Here is a 17,705-nt window from a genome sequence, read left to right as displayed (position 1 = left end):
GCCATTTACAGGCATCGGGGAAAGTGTTCCCCAGAGATATTTAAATCAGGGGAAGAAAAGAGCACAAACAGCATTTTCAATGTTCTCCTCATGCCTTTCCAGCAGAAATCTACTTGCAGAAAAGCCGGTGAAGGCTGCTCATACTCTGTATCCATAGCAGGTTCCAAAACAGAAGTTCACTGACAGAACTGGGGTGAAGCCTATGGGTAAATATCAGTGCAATGAGGTACAGCAAAAATAACTTGGTTTTTAATCCATTATTTGTGTAAGAGAATGGACTTTTAAGGCATGAGATGATAGAACTGTTTAGACCAGTGAATATGTTGTTCATCGTATAGACTTTTTAAAATATTCTCTTTACTTTCATCAACACATTTTGAGATATGTTTATTTATATTGTATTTTATTTCAGGATTTTATAAACTGTATTGATGTTGCCACGCTGAGCATTATAGAAAAGCAGAATATAAATAAATATGGCTGTGGCTTAACATCTCGTCCATGACATAATCTTCCTAGAAAGTAGAAGTTTTGAATAATGCATGAAGAGATGCATTCGTTTCTTCATCCACTATTTGATGAAAATGCAGGTGCCATTGCTTTAGATGAGGAGCCGCTGAAAAGTTCTCAGCCCACCCAACATAATCGGGGTAGTCTCCATCAAGGGCTATACACGTATTAGTCCAGTGATTTTCCACTTTTTTTGTTCCGTCCAAGAAATACGGAATGAAAAAACTGGAAAATCGGTGGTCTAAGCGTATAGCCCTCAATGGAGACTGCCCCAACTTTGTTGGTTGGGCTGAGAACTTTTCAGCGGCCTCTTGTATAGCAATGGTTGATTGTCAAAAAGTGCTGGTACACCACTAAACTGAGCTCCTGGTAGCTTCCTCCAAGATTAATGTCTCCTTACCCTTTCCGGAAAGGAATAGAAAATGCAGTTCCAGTCCCCACCGAGGCATCAATAGTATGTTTCTGGATCTCTTCAAATGAGCCTTTTAAAAATAAAATTAATACTGTGAATAGAAATGATGCAAGTAGTAAATATCTCTAGTAGTAAATGTCTCTTTTTTTATAAGTTATTCCTTTGAAAGGCATTGCTTGTCTTTGAGTCATTATGAAGAAAAGCTACGTCTGAAATTTTTTCCTCAATTGGTACCTATGTTTTGCACATTCTTTGTCAAGACCTCGAAGCAGCTTTTCTTCTTTTGGCCTGTATGGACGTACAAAACTGGTAGAGTTCAGCAATATCCTGTTTAAGGTATGTTCAAAGTTGACATGTCTCTGTGCCATCAGGACATATTCCCTCTTCTCAAGCAGATTAGGACAGTCACAGAGGTTGGGGACCCAAACGTACTCTCGTCTCACAATGGGAAACTTATTCTTGTAGGTCAATATCACTTGGACTTCATAACGGGTTTCATGGCCAACAGTCTTTTTACTTATGACCTTGCCACGAAATACTGCAAGGAAGTAACACAAAAGTTAAAATCTTTAGTGGAAACTTCTTAATTATTAGTACAGTTAGTTAATACAGTTATGTATGTCTGTCAGTCTACATTTATTTCAGGCCTACTAAAAAGGAACCAGAGAGAGAAGCTGGATTAACTGTCATCACCCCAAAGGAGAGCAAAATTGTCTGTTTCTCACCAAAGTCCTTTTCACAGTATTGCTTGATTTTGTTCTGCCGTCCTTGGACTTTCTTACACTTCCCACATTTACCTGCAACAAGAAATCAATATAGGTAGAAAGTCCAAAATTCTATGAGGGGCATAATCAAAACTTTAAAACGTTCAGAAACCTGTCTAAGTTGGCACTTGGACGTCCAAGTGCTGATAAAACAAACTTTCTGGACGTTCAGCAGTACTTCTAAACTACTAAGCTTCCACCTGGATATCCTGAAGCAATATTCAAAGCTTTTCCAGGACATCCTAGGCAGAACTTACACGCCAGGACTTAGACCAAAGTAAAACAGTTCTAAGTGCCCCAAATGTCACCAAACTGACAAGATGACCACTGGAGGGTTTAAGGCATGACCCCCATTTACTCCCCCAGTGGTCACAACCCTCTCCCACCACCCAGAGATGGGGGAAAAAACAGCACATTGAGGGCTTGCCATCAGCTGATCACGGCAGAGGAATCCCTATAAGCTGAGCCAGTTACAGGGATTTCTGCCGGTACAGCTGATGGGGATTCCTCCTGCCAGGATCGGTTGACCCGTGGAGCCCTACACCCCTCCCCCCAAAATCCCCAACCCCTTTCCCCCCGCATACCCCAACATTGCTGGACCCTCCCCAACATCCCCCCAAATCCCCCAACATTGCTGGACCTCCCAACATTCCTGACATCCCCCAACATTGCTGGACTCCCCCCCCCGATATCCCTGGACCCTCTCTGACATCCCCCAACACTGTTGGACCCCTGAAACTGGCTCAACTGATGAGGATTCCTCTGTTGCCATCAGACAAGGTAGTTTGGTACATCTACAAAACTTGCTTTTGTGCAATTTTCATGCGTTTTTATTTTTGAAAATGGCCAAAAAAGACATGTCCTAAGCAGTATAAGGGAAGGGACACGTGCACGGCAGGGGGGGAGGGGGTTAGGAAGGAGCAGGGGGCAGAGAGGAGGACAGGTGCCTGTGCCCCAGAGCAGACCGCTCCCCACCCACTTACTATGCTACTGCTTCCAGGACTTGATTGAGAACCAGTATAGAGATTCTGTGGCTCGTGAAAGAAGAGTTAAATTCATGGTGCTATGACCATACTGAGTCAATATCCGATGGTGAATTTCCACAGGTTTCACTCCCTTTGCCCAAAGAAAGTACACTACTGCACGTTGATGTTCGATGAAGCGACCAATATATACATAAAAATTGTGAGCAAAAGACGCAGAAACTATAGGCCACAGTGGTTCTTCGCGGAGATCTCAGAACTAGTAAAACAACAAAAAAAAGGCCTTCGTTATCTACAAACAATCACAACGACCGGAAGCTAAAGAAACCTATATGGATAAATCCAGAAAAGTTAAAACGATAGTCAGAGAGGCCAAACTTCGGATGGAAGAAAACATAGCCAGGCAGGTAAAGAAAGGGGAGAAATCCTTTTTTAAATACATTAGCGACAGGAAGAACACAAGCGGTATTGGGCACCTAAAGAAACCTGATGGCAACTTTACGGACTCGGATGCAGACAAAGCAGAAATACTCAATAACTACTTCTGCTCAGTCTTCACCTGTGAAGCACCAGGATCCGGTCCTCAGATACAGACAAAGGGTAGTTCGGAGGACCATTTCCGGGACATGGAATTTACTGCAAGAGAAGTCTACCAGGAGCTATCAAAATTAAAAGTAAACAAAGCTATGGGCCCAGACAATCTACACCCTAGAGTACTTCGTGAATTGAGTGATGTCTTATCAGAACCGTTAGCTGGGCTCTTCAATCTTTCCTTAAGCAAGGGAAGAGTTCCCCTGGACTGGAAAACTGCCAACGTTATCCCGCTCCACAAAAAGGGATGCAGGTCAGAGGCCGAAAACTATAGACTAGTGAGTCTCACATCACTAGTAAGTAAACTCATGGAAAAGTTGATTAAGAACAGATTGGACAAGTTTCTGGATGATGAAAGATTAAGGGACCCCCACCTTGAGGGAAGGTCCTGTCAATACAATCTGATAAGCTTCTTTGACTGGGTAACAAAAAAACTGGATGGGGTGAGGCCCTGGACATAGTATATTTAGACTTCAGTAAGGCTTTCGACAGCGTTCCACACCGCAGGTTATTGAACAAGATGAACTCGCTAGGACTAGGAGACACACTAATAGCTTGGGTACAGGACTGGCTTAGCGGCAGACTTCAAAGAGTAATGGTAAACGGTATTCCCTCAAAAACGTCGAAAGTGGCCAGTGGAGTGCCACAGGGCTCGGTCTTGGGTCCGATGCTATTTAATATCTTTATAGGGGCCTGACTCAGGGACTTCAAGGCAAAATCACATTATTTGCTGATGACGCTAAACTATGCAACATCGTGGGCAGGGCAAAAGAACCCGACAGCGCAACCAGGCCAAGCGCTATGGAGCAGGACCTACTTCTATTGGAACAATGATCCAGCACTTGGCAACTAAACTTTAATGCCAAAAAATGCAAAGTAATGCACCTCGGGAGCGGAAATCCATGCAGAACATACACCCTGAACGTTGAAAACTTAACAAGAACTACTGCAGAAAGGGACTTGGGAGTTCTCATCCGAGAAGACATGAAAGCTGCCAATCAGATGGAGAGAGCTTCAGCAAAGGCTAGACAAATGCTGGGTTGCATCAGAAGGAGCTTCATCAGCCGAAAGCCTGAAGTCATACTAACATTATACAGATCCCTGGTGAGACCTCACTTTGAGTACTGTGTCCAGTTTTGGAGGCCTCATTACCAAAAGGATGTGAAGAGAATGGAGTCGATCCAAAGAATGGCCACTAGGATGGTTTCAGAATTTAAAGACATCCCTTACAAAGAACGCCTTACCAGACTGCGCTTATTTTCTCTCGAGGAGCGCAGAGAAAGGGGGGACCTGATAGAAACATTCAAATACATCATGGGTCGCATTGAAGTGGAGGAAGAAATCTTTTTTCTGAAGGGTCCCACATCAACACGAGGGCATCCGTTAAAACTTAAGGGGGGTAAATTCCATGGCGACACCAGGAAATACTTCTTCACCGAACGGGTGATCGATCGATGGAATAGTCTTCCTCGACAGGTGATCGAGGCCAGTAGCGTGCTTGACTTCAAGTGTCGATGGGACCAACAGGTACCACAGAGTTTTGCTTAAAAAATGGATACTTCAGGTGGGGGGTTTGTCTTGAGTAGACTTGTGGGAGGGAGGGTTATTGTGTGGGCAGACTTGTTGGGCCGTCGGCCCTTTTCTGCCGTCAAACTCTATGTTTCTATGATGGTGCAATCTTGCAATGGAGCATCCATTTTTCTGACTTCGTGACTGCCACATGACTAAAGGCCGAGCGCCGCACTGTGCATGGACAAACTATCCAATAGGCAATGTAGAAGTACATATGTTGCATTTTGCTAGCTCTGTTCTGGTTATTGCGTAATTTAACAATTGCCTTTAATTTTTGATTCATCCTCATAGTTATTTAATAATATTGTGATCTTGGAAACCTTTTCCACAGATACTGTCTATTGTGGTATTTTCTTTGTAGACTTTTGTAATCCAAGAGAGTAGCTTGGTGAGGAAATAGGGAACATGCAGACTGAAAAAGACTGAAGTATGCATATGAAATCCAAATTATAACCCTTATTCTTTTTCAGTCTTTAAATACCAGGGGGGAGAGAAGAAAAGAGCCCACAACTTTTAAGTACCTGGCAACAATCTCTGCTTACAGATAGGCATAAATCAAGCCTAGGTGTCAGTCTACTGATTTTGGCTTAAGCTCCAGGATTTGTGCACCTGTTGCCTGTTTCTTACTTTCTGACAAAAACCATCATAAATGAGCAGAAATCCATCATCCCTGTTTCCTCCCTCTGTCTTTTCACTGGTTATCTGTATGTAGCTTAGATAGCTGGAAGGGGGAGAGAGAAAGGAAAGGTGGAAAGAGGCAGCTGATGTTTCTGTCTTGCACTAATGCTCTAGTCGTGAAAAAGGCCCTAGTACGATCAGGGTGGGCCTTGCAGCTCAGCTAGGGTTAAAAGACATATGGGAAAACCCAGATATGCCTTCTTTTTAGACAGAGTTTCCAAAACACAGCAGTTTGGGTTTTGGAAAGCTCTAGCTGTGGATGGAGGGCCTCTGAGCATGCACGGATGACATCTCAAGTGTATGTGCATGCTCGGAGGCCCCTGGACATGGCCCGGAGGTCAGGAATAATAAGAGATGGATGAGGGGAGATATGATTGACGTCTACAAATCCTGAGTGGAGTAGAACATGTACAAGTGGATCAATTTTTCACTCTGTCAAAAAATAAAAAGACTAGGGGACACTCGATGAAGTTACAGGGAAATACTTTTAAAACTAATAGGAGGAATTTTTTTCATTCAGAGAATAGTTACAATCTGGAATGCGTTGCCAGAGGATGTGGTAAGAGCGGATAGCATAGCTGGTTTTAAGAAAGGTTGGAAATGTTCCTGGAGGAAAAGTCCATAGCCTGTTGTTGAGAAAGACATGGGGGAAGCCACTGCTTGCCCTGGATCAGTAGCATGGAATGTTGCTACTCCTTGGGTTTTGGCCAGGTACTAGTGACCTGGAATGGCCACCGTGAGAATGGGCTACTGGGCTTGATGGACCATTGGTCTGACCCAGTTCTTATGTTCTTCAGATGAGATTTTCAGGGATGGGGCAGGGGCCAGGTAACCCTAAGCTCAGCCAGTCCCTGCTTCTACTGCTCCCTTCTACAAGTTGATGTGAACTGTGTGGGCTCAAATCTACTAAACTGCATCTGCTCTGTCCACTTTGCTGTGCCACATGCCCGAAATGAATTTTCTGAGTCACAGCATTATGGCCTAAATTCTATAAACAGCGCCACTGTGTGATTGACGCGATTGGCGGCAGTTTCTAGGCAGCCAATGACGACAGCACAGTTTATAGAATCCAGGTCTATGTATAGGGTTGCCAGATTTTACTATAGTAAAATCAGGACCCCCTAGATCCGCCCCCAGGCCTGCCCAGTTCCACCCATCCCTGCTCGGTAACACCCCAGACCTGCCCTAGCCCCCCCTAACTGCCTGCTCTCGCTGGGCAGGAGGAAATTCACGCATGCAAGGATTTCCTCCTGCTCAACATGATTTAGAGAAGGCTTTTCAAAACCTGGGCAAAGTGCCCCACCCTGTCCCGCCTCCAGCCCTGCCCTGCCTCCTGCCCTGCCCTGCCCCACCTCCAGCTCCACCCTCAAAAAGGCTCATCTCTTTTTTTCCTGAGCTCTGGAGGGCCTGCAGCAAGCTTGGAAGTGTGCGATATCATCCGCGCATGCTTGTTGAAGGCCCTCCAGGCATGGTCAGAGCTCGGGGCTTTCCAAAACCTAGACAAACTGCCGGGTTTTGGAAAGTCTGTCCAGGAACTCGGATAGTTCTCCCCGGACATCTGATAACCCTAGCCAAAACCAGGTGACAAGTTTCGGCTGTAGTTTCAGTTTTGGCTGAAAGAGATTAGACAGGAAAAATGAAATAAAAAAAAGCATAAAGTCAAGAAAACACATCTAAGTATCACAATAATCTTTAATTTCAGGGTGTAAACTGATTTAATGGCCGTGTTAAAAAAAAAGTTCAATTTAATTTTGAAGCTCTATGTTATTTTCTTTTTGATATCCAGATCTTATACTGGGTATGCACTGTATTTAAGTTGAAAATAAAAATTAACCCCTCCTTTTACAAAACATGTGCAAGCTGAATGTGATGCGCTGCTCCCGACACTCATAGAGTTCCTATTAGCGTTGGGAGCAGTGCAGAGCATTTAGAGTGCCGGCCTGCGCTAAAAACCGCTTCTATGGTTTTGTAAAAGAGGGGGGGGGGGTGTTAATTAAACATGTTTTATTATTCCACTGTGGCATCTTTCCCTGAGAATGCGTGGTTTTGCATGAAAGAAAGTCTCAGATCTGTTTACAAAAGCAAATCACAGGTTAGAATGAACCTGGTAACATAGAATCACTATTGTGGTTAGCAGTTACTTGGATTTGGAAATCCTCTACAAGTGTTTCTGGAGGCCACCACCACTGTATGGTGAACCACAAGAGAAGTGAAAGTTTTTGGAGATGGGTGGGGTGGGTTCTGTGATCCTTGGCCTTATGTTTTAAGTTTACGTGTTGATGATTACTGTAAGTTTGTTTGTTTTTTTTGGTTTGGATTATTTATTTATTTATTTATTTTTTTTTTAACTTTATTGAGTTTCTAAAGCCAACAAAAATGCAATACAGTATCCACACAAACAATATCAATCATGCATTTACAATCAATCAAAATCCATACAAAATTAACCCTCCCCCACCCAATCAATATTTCACAAGGGAATGAAACCATGACAGAAATACCCCCCACCCCCTCCCCCTGGTTGTCATCTTGATATAGGGACACTGGATCATCTGCTGTTCTATTGTCCTTTGATACTCAATTTTTGGAAGTCGATATGGGGACAGATTAATGCTATACTAAAAACATAGTAACATAGTAACATAGTAACATAGTAACATAGTAACATAGTAACATAGTAACATAGTAACATAGTAACATAGTAACATAGTAACATAGTAACATAGTAACATAGTAACATAGTAACATAGTAACATAGTAACATAGTAACATAGTAACATAGTAACATAGTAGATGACGGCAGATAAAGACCCGAATGGTCCATCCAGTCTGCCCAACCTGATTCAATTTAAATTTTTTTTTTTTTTTTCCTTCTTAGCTATTTCTGGGCGAGAATCCAAAGCTCTACCCGGTACTGTGCCTGAGTTCCAACTGCCAAAATCTCCGTCAAGACCCACTCCAGCCCATCTACACCCTCCCAGCCATTGAAGCCCTCCCCAGCCCATCCTCCACCAAACGGCCATACACAGACACAGACCGTGCAAGTCTGCCCAGTTACTGGCCTAGTTCAATATTTAATATTATTTTCTGATTCTAAATCCTCTGTGTTCATCCCACGCTTCTTTGAACTCAGTCACAGTTTTACTCTCCACCACCTCTCTCGGGAGCGCATTCCAGGCATCCACCACCCTCTCCGTAAAGTAGAATTTCCTAACATTGCCCCTGAATCTACCACCCCTCAACCTCAAATTATGTCCTCTGGTTTTACCATTTTCCTTTCTCTGGAAAAGATTTTGTTCTACGTTAATACCCTTTAAGTATTTGAACGTCTGAATCATATCTCCCCTGTCTCTCCTTTCCTCTAGGGTATACATATTCAGGTCTTCCAGTCTCTCCTCATACGTCTTCTGGCGCAAGCCTCCTATCATTTTCGTCGCCCTCCTCTGGACCGCCTCAAGTCTTCTTACGTCTTTCGCCAGATACGGTCTCCAAAACTGAACACAATACTCCAAGTGGGGCCTCACCAATGACCTGTACAGGGGCATCAACACCTTCTTCCTTCTACTGACTACGCCTCTCTTTATACAGCCCAGAATCCTTCTGGCAGCAGCCACTGCCTTATCACACTGTTTTTTCGCCTTTAGATCTTCGGACACTATCACCCCAAGGTCCCTCTCTCCGTCCGTGCATATCAGCTTCTCTCCTCCCAGCATATACGGTTCCTTCCTATTATTAATCCCCAAATGCATTACTCTGCATTTCTTTGCATTGAATTTTAGTTGCCAGGCATTAGACCATTCCTCTAACTTTTGCAGATCCTTTTTCATATTTTCCACTCCCTCTTCGGTGTCTACTCTGTTACAAATCTTGGTATCATCTGCAAAAAGGCACACTTTTCCTTCTAGCCCTTCAGCAATGTCACTTACATACATATTGAACAGGATTGGCCCCAGCACCGAACCCTGAGGGACTCCACTAGTCACCTTTCCTTCCTTCGAGCGACTTCCATTAACCACCACCCTCTGGCGTCTGTCCGATAGCCAGTTTCTGACCCAGTTCACCACTTTGGGTCCTAACTTCAGCCCTTCAAGTTTGTTCAACAGCCTCCTATGAGGAACTGTATCAAAGGCTTTGCTGAAATCCAAGTAAATTACATCTAGCATATGTCCTTGATCCAGCTCTCTGGTCACCCAATGAAAAAATTCAATCAGGTTCGTTTGGCACGATTTACCTTTTGTAAAGCCATGTTGCCTCGGATCCTGTAACCCATTAGATTCAAGGAAATACACTATCCTTTCTTTCAGCAACACTTCCATTATTTTTCCAACAACTGAAGTGAGGCTCACCGGCCTGTAGTTTCCTGCTTCATCCCTGTGACCACTTTTATGAATAGGGACCACATCCGCTCTCCTCCAATCCCCAGGAATCACTCCCGTCTCCAGAGATTTGTTGAACAAGTCTTTAATAGGACTCGCCAGAACCTCTCTGAGTTCCCTTAGTATCCTGGGATGGATCCCGTCTGGTCCCATCGCTTTGTCCACCTTCAGTTTTTCAAGTTGCTCATAAACACCCTCCTCCGTGAACGGCGCAGAATCTACTCCATTTTCTCGTGTAACTTTGCCGGACAATCTCGGTCCTTCTCCAGGATTTTCTTCTGTGAACACAGAACAGAAGTATTTGTTTAGCACATTTGCTTTCTCCTCATCACTCTCCACATATTTGTTCCCAGCATCTTTTAGCCTAGCAATTCCATTTTTTATCTTCCTCCTTTCACTAATATATCTGAAAAAATTTTTATCTCCCTTTTTTACATTTTTAGCCATTTGTTCTTCCGCCTGTGCCTTCGCTAAACGTATCTCTCTCTTGGCTTCTTTCAGTTTCACCCTGTAGTCCTTTCTGCTCTCCTCTTCTTGGGTTTTTTTATATTTCATGAACGCCAACTCTTTCGCCTTTATTTTCTCAGCCACTAGGTTGGAGAACCATATCGGCTTCCTTTTTCTCTTGTTTTTATTGATTTTCTTCACATAAAGGTCCGTAGCCATTTTTATCGCTCCTTTCAGCTTAGACCACTGTCTTTCCACTTCTCTTATGTCCTCCCATCCTAACAGCTCTTTCTTCAGGTACTTTCCCATTGCATTAAAGTCCGTACGTTTGAAATCTAGGACTTTAAGTATCGTGCGGCCGCTCTCCACTTTAGCCGTTATATCAAACCAAACCGTTTGATGATCGCTACTACCCAGGTGAGCACCCACTCGAACATTAGATATACTATCTCCATTTGTGAGGACCAGATCCAATATCGCTTTTTCCCTTGTGGGTTCCGTCACCATTTGTCTGAGCAGAGCCTCTTGAAAGGCATCCACAATCTCCCTACTTCTTTCCGATTCCGCAGTCGGAACATTCCAGTCCGCATCCGGCAGGTTGAAATCTCCCAACAGCAGAACCTCCTCTTTCCTTCCAAACTTTTGGATATCCACAATCAGATCCTTATCAATTTGCTGCGATTGAGTCGGAGGTCTGTAGACTACACCCACGTAGATAGAAGTTCCATCTTCTCTTTTCAGAGCAATCCATATCGCTTCTTCCTCTCCCCAGGTCCCTTGCATTTCGGTCGCTTGGATATTGATCTTTACATAGAGAGCTACTCCTCCACCTTTATGACCATCTCTGTCCTTCCTAAAAAGATTATATCCCGGTATGTTTGCATCCCATCCATGTGATTCACTGAACCATGTCTCTGTGATAGCAACAATATCTAGATCTGCCTCTAATATTAGGGCTTGCAGATCATGAACTTTGTTGCTTAGACTGCGAGCATTTGTGGTCATTGCTTTCCAGCTATTTTTCAGCGATAATCTCCTTTTTCGTATGGATTTTTGTGTCGTTTCACTTTCCGCTGCAATACTAAGAAATGAGTTGCTGATATTGCTTTTGTTGCAGCCTTTACTACTATCACATCTTTTCTTTTGCCGGGGGTGGTCTCTACATACACCACCCCCACCTTCTAGTTTAAATGCCTAGAAAAATATTGTCTAAATTTCTCTGCAAGGTTTCTTTTTCCTGCTGTAGTAATATGTAGCCCATCAGTGCAATATAGCTTCTTGTCCTTCCATGTATTTCCCCATCCTCCTATGTACCTGAAGCCTTCTTGATGACACCAGGCTCTGAGCCATCTATTAAAGTCCTCTGTGTTTTTCATTCTTTGCTCTCCTTTTCCATATGCAGGCAGTATTTCAGAAAAAGCTAAAGTCTTTACAAAAGGTTTCACGCCCTCACCAAGCTCCCGAAAAGCTTTCTGTGCTGCAAGTGTGGAGTTGTTGGCCAGGTCATTTGTTCCCAGATGGATAACAACATCAGTGTTAAAATCCTTAGTTTCTTCCTTAATTTTAGTCAGTATTTGCCTGGAACTCCTGGTAGCTGAGGATCCTGGAAGACATTTCACTATTTTGGACTCCTCGCCCTGTGTTCCAAGGTTAATGCCTCTGATGATGGAATCTCCCAACAGTAATAGTTTTCTGTTTTTGGCTTTTTTATTTGTACTTAGGGTGCTCTTGTTCTCTTGAGTTTCTTTCATTGGTTCCAGTCCCACCTCCCTTCTGTTTTCATGAGTATCGCAGTGCACTAGTGGAGCGAAGGAATTCTGTAGAGGTAATATTAGTGAAGGTGGATGTTTCTGTGTTACATGTCGCAGTCTTCCTGAGCCTACTGTGACCCATTTATTCCTGGGCTGTTTTATTCTTTGAGGTAGAGGTGGTAAGTTGGTATGATTTTGTGGAGTGATGGAAGCTGCTTTAATTGTATTCAATTCCTGTTTAAGTTTGCAGAGCTCCTCCTTAATACTGGCAAGTTGAAGACAGATGGGGCAAGCCTTAAGCCTCCAAATAGTATGTCTTGGAATTAAAGCACCACAGTGATTGCATAGAATAAAGGTCATCTTGATTGGTTGTGAAGTCCTGATTATATGGGTCTCTATATATGAATAGTGGTCCCTGGGGTTGGTGGGACTATAAGTAAGACTACTAGTAAGGCAGAAATATAGGCTCTATACCACCTAAAACACAGTATTTTAAACAAAACTGCAGGAAGAAGAAATAAGATTTAACAGAGGAAAGAGAAGGATTTTTTTGTGCTTTTTTTATATTTTTTTTTTTAGTAAGAAACAGGGAGGAGAAGAGAAATTAAGCAGATATAATGCTGAAAACCAGTGAAAAGCTGAAATATGAAATGCTGAAATATGAAAATCTGAGTAACTTAGCTTTTAGAAGTTCACAGGGCAGCCTTGTTTCAGCAATGTCCCAAAGATAATGCAATTAACCTTAGAAGTAAAACAGAGCCCCTCCCTTCTCCACCTAATCAGACACAATGTTTAAAAACTAGTGAGTCAGAAATATAGGCTCTATACCACCTAAAACACAGTATTCTAAACAAAACTGCAGGTTCTATCAGTGCTACCCTAAAACACAGGATTTATAACAGGATTTTCCCTACTTTAGTCACCCTGAGCCACAGGCACCAGAAATATAGGCTCTATACCACCTAAAACACAGTATTTTAAACAAAAATGCAGGTTCTATCAGTGCTACCCTAAAACACAGGATTTATAACAGGATTTTCCCTACTTTAGTCACCTTGAGCCACAGGCACCAGAAATATAGGCTCTATACCACCTAAAACACAGTTTTTTAAACAAAACTGCAGGTTCTATCAGTGCTACCCTAAAACACAGGATTTATAACAGGATTTTCCCTACTTTAGTCACCTTGAGCCACAGGCACCAGAAATATAGGCTCTATACCACCTAAAACACAGTTTTTTAAACAAAACTGCAAGTTCTATCAGTGCTACCCTAAAACACAGGATTTATAACAGGATTTTCCCTACTTTAGTCACCTTGAGCCACAGGCACCAGAAATATAGGCTCTATACCACCTAAAACACAGTTTTTTAAACAAAACTGCAGGTTCTATCAGTGCTACCCTAAAACACAGGATTTATAACAGGATTTTCCCTACTTTAGTCACCTTGAGCCACAGGCACCAGAAATATAGGCTCTATACCACCTAAAACACAGTTTTTTAAACAAAACTGCAGGTTCTATCAGTGCTACCCTAAAACACAGGATTTATAACAGGATTTTCCCTACTTTAGTCACCTTGAGCCACAGGCACCAGAAATATAGGCTCTATACCACCTAAAACACAGTTTTTTAAACAAAAAAAGGTATCAATCCCTTTGACATATGAGGTAGTCATATGTGAGACGATACTGCATTGGACAGATATAAAGGTCGGCTTTTCCTTATTATGACCGGGATAGCCATGCAAAGGTTACTCGCAATTGGAAGAACTGGGATCGCCTTAACTTTACTTTCTGGTGGGCAAATTTATGTTTAAGTTATATGTAATAATTTTTATTAAACAGTATAGCAAGACAAGTACGTAAACAAGGATGTCAAGTTATATGATAAGCCAACTTTCCCAAATCCCCAACTCACCCAATCCTCCCTCCCCCCTCATCCCTCCCCATCCCACCCCACCCGGGCAGCAACAGCGGAAGATAACATGGTATTAGAGAGCCTAAAGCAGTAAAGTGGAAATCAGATCAGTCTGTCCATAGTTGTTGTTGAATGGGTGTGACAAATGTTAAACTAAACAGGTACCAGCATTGTCGGAACAGCCTGCCCTTTTTAGTATGCAAATCAACAATGTCCCTCCTTTCCAACAGCATTTGCTGTAACATAAGTGAACGCCACTGTTGCAGTGAAGGAGGTTGAGGTGAAAGCCACTGTGTCAGAATGCATTTCCGGCCCATAAGTACAGTCTTTCGGAGGAAGGCCGCACATCCTGGTGTTGGTGGATGAAATCGAATTTGTGCAGTAAGAAGAAAACTGGGATGCAACCTCCACGAGCATCCCCATAGCGCAGCCAACGTGGGTATTAAAGTCAACCAAAATGCAGACACCAGGGGGCATGTCCAAAACATGTGTCCAAAGGATGCCATTGGAGAGGAGCATTTTCCACAACCAGAAGATGTACCAATCCCCATTATCATAGCCCGCTTGGGCGGGTAGAATGCTCGCAGTAAAAACTTGTAATTACGCTCTTTCTCCAGTGAAGACAAGGTAGGGTCGCGTCCCACGCGAAGTCCCCTTCGCAACATATCATCAGAGATTGGTACCTGCAGGTCAGCCGACCATTTCTGGGCAAGAGAGACAAAGTCCAACTCTCCAGATAAGTCTTGCAAGAATTTATGGTAAAATTTTAAGGGTACATGGTCGTGTGTCGTGAGATCAAGGGCTTCTCGTAAGCTAGATTGAACCACGTCTCTCAACAGTGCAGGAGTCAGAGTCTGTATGTAGTGGCACAGTTGTCGATGAGCAAACCAGTCCCCAGTTACAAAAGTAAATTCCCTCTGTAAGTCAGTAAGTGGGGTCGGAGTACCCGCATCCTGCACCGTCTGGAACAGGTAGTGAAGGCCCTGAGAAGTCCAGCGGCCAAAGACAGCAGAGTCCATACCAGGGGAGAATGCTCCGTTGCCCGCCACAGGAAGATAGGGTGTAGTTTCAGAAGAAGTTTTCAATAACCGACATAGTTTTTTCCAAGCTGTTCGCATCACCTGCAAAAAAGGATGACTGTGCAGAGAAGGCAAGTCGGGTAACTGTCGAACATGTAATAGAAAACTGAAATGGTACGGTCTGAACTCAAAGCATTCATTCTCAGGCTGGGAAAACCAGGAGGTATTACAAAACCAATCGTGTAGGTGTCTAAATTGACATGCAAGTACAAATCGGGAAATATCCAGCAAACCCATCCCCCCCCGATGTCTTGGCAGCATCAACTTGGACAGAGCTATCCTAGCCCGCCTTCCCTGCCATAAATAAGCGGAGAGGTGTGAGTTGAGGCGTGCCAAGTGTCTAGGTGTAAGCATAATGGGCAACATTTGCATAATGTAAAGCCATTGTGGTAAGAGCATCATATTGTACAATGCAATACGGCCAGAAAGTGACAAAGGGAGTTTCCTCCAACCCGCGAGAGTGGATATAGTGCGCCGAAATAAGGGTGAGACATTAAGGGAATACAGCCTGTCCAGGTCCTGAGGGATCACCACCCCCAAATAGGTCAGCTGAGATGTAGCCCACTGTAAGGGAAATTCTCCCTGCCAACCCAGACGCACCCCAGGTGAGGTGGGCAACACTATGGACTTCTGCTTATTAAGCACCAGACCTGAATAAAGATTAAATTCATCCAGAAGTTCCAGCGCTCGAGGCAAAGAGCGATGCGGATCACCTAAAGTAAGCAGAAGGTCATCCGCGAATGCCAGCACCCTCAGCTGAGAGGAGCCCTCAGGTAACCCCACTAGTTCATCGTCCCTCTGAAGTGTGCGTAGTAAAGGATCTAAGTATAAAAGAAAAAGGAGGGGCGATAACGGGCATCCCTGACGTGTCCCTCTGCCCACCACAAAAAAAGAAGAGCGTACTCCATTAACCAAAACCGATGCCCTGGGTCTCGAGTAGAGCGATCTAATCAACGCCAGGTAACTATCAGGGAACCCCATATAATGCAGCACCTGAAAGAGGTAATGCCAGTGGACTTTATCAAAGGCCTTAGCCGCATCTAACCCAACCAACAACCCTGGAATGTGGGCCCGCTGGGCTCGAGAAAAGGCCAGCAGTACCCGGCGTACATTAATTACCGATTGACGAGATCGTACAAAGCCCACCTGTTCCGGCACAATTACGGCAGGGAGCAGGGAGGCCAGTCTGTCCGCCAAAATACGAGCCAAGATTTTCAGGTCCACATTCAGCAGTGATATCGGGCGATATGATTCAATATCCGTCGGTGGTTTGGAAGGTTTTGGGATCAAAGTTATCAAAGCATCATTTGCATACCGCGGGAGGGCGCCGGAGTTCTGTACCTCAGAGTAAAAATTTAAAAGGGTCCCCCCTATTGAGGTCGCCAAGATCTTATAGAACTCCGGAGAAAAGCCATCCGGGCCCGGAGCCGTACACGATTTCAGAGTCTTAATCGCCTGTAGAACTTCCGGGAGCTGCAAAGGTCTATCCAACCGAGATATTTGAACCGCCGATAATTTGGGCATCCCCGCGTCCTCTAAGTAATCCCCCACGTCCGGGCCCGTGTAGGGACCAGGTGACGAATAGAAATCTGCAAAATAATTTTGAAAGCAATTGGAAATATCGTCCGCGGATGTCAGTACTTTCCCCGACTTCTCCTTCAACATAGCGATATATCGAGATCCCTTCCAACTCTTGGCGACAGAAACTAACAACTTCCCGGTTTTATTGCCATATTTATAAAATTGATATTTGCGAAAAAATAATAATTTCTTAGTACGCTCATGAATGAGAGAGTTTAGCTCCGCCAAAACGGCGGAATATGCCTCCCTAGCAGCCGGAGAAGGAGAGTGCAGTAACTCCCGTTTCAATTGAGTCGACTGTTTCTCCAGTAACACTATACGATGGGCAATTCTCCGAGTTCTAGCGGCCACATAAGCAATCACCTCCCCGCGTAGTACCGCCTTGGCAGCGTCCCAAAACAATAAGGGTTGATTTAAATGTTGAGCATTAAAGGAGCTGTATTCCTCCCATTTCCCAGATAGAAATTCCCTAAAATGAGGATCAGAGTGCAAGTAGGAGGGAAATCTCCAGCCCGACCCAACACCCACCGATCCCCCCACTGCTACATCTAGCCAAATCATATGATGGTCAGAGATTTCAAGGGGGCCTATGGTTGCCTCCGAAACCCAAGCAAATTTGTGTTCTGAGATCAAAGTGTAGTCAATTCTGGAAAATGTTCCATGAGCCCTGGATTGGTGCGTATAATCTCTGTCAGTGGGGTGAAGCAACCGCCAGGGATCCACCAGCCCCAAAGTCCGGCACAGATAAGGAACACCCTTTGTCTGTCTCGCCGTCGTTGGCCCCAACCCTCCAGAGCGATCCACACCAGGATCCAGAACCTGATTCAAATCACCCACGAATATCAGCGGGTCACCTGAAAACTGTAAACATATATTAATCAGATTTTGGAAAAAGGAGTGTTGGTATCCATTAGGGCCATATCCCACTAGTAACCGGAACGACCCGCCCGGACTTGTCACCCTCACCAGTAAATATCGACCATCAGTGTCACGCCTCAGGACCTGGACAGAGCATGGTAAACCCTTTCTGATCAATATAGC

The 17,705-nt window shown here is 44.0% G+C and overlaps 1 protein-coding gene across 2 annotated transcripts in view; it reads right to left on the bottom strand.

Moving 5' to 3' along the window:
• Positions 1 to 382: 382 nt before the first annotated feature.
• Positions 383 to 17,705, bottom strand: part of ADAMTSL5 (ADAMTS like 5) — a 155,669-nt gene continuing 138,346 nt past the window's right edge. For both annotated transcript variants that reach the window (XM_033920325.1, XM_033920324.1), the window contains exons 12-13: positions 1,648 to 1,719; positions 383 to 1,460 (exon numbers count right to left, since the gene is read on the bottom strand). In XM_033920325.1, coding sequence (XP_033776216.1) covers positions 1,126 to 1,460; positions 1,648 to 1,719 — 407 coding nt within the window. In that variant the 3' untranslated portion in view covers positions 383 to 1,125. The remainder of the gene's footprint in view (positions 1,461 to 1,647; positions 1,720 to 17,705) is intronic.

The sequence above is a fragment of the Geotrypetes seraphini genome, chromosome 14, assembly GCF_902459505.1.
Source record: "Geotrypetes seraphini chromosome 14, aGeoSer1.1, whole genome shotgun sequence".
NCBI classification, from domain to species: domain Eukaryota; kingdom Metazoa; phylum Chordata; class Amphibia; order Gymnophiona; family Dermophiidae; genus Geotrypetes; species Geotrypetes seraphini.
This window is presented reverse-complemented; position numbering and strand designations above follow the sequence as displayed.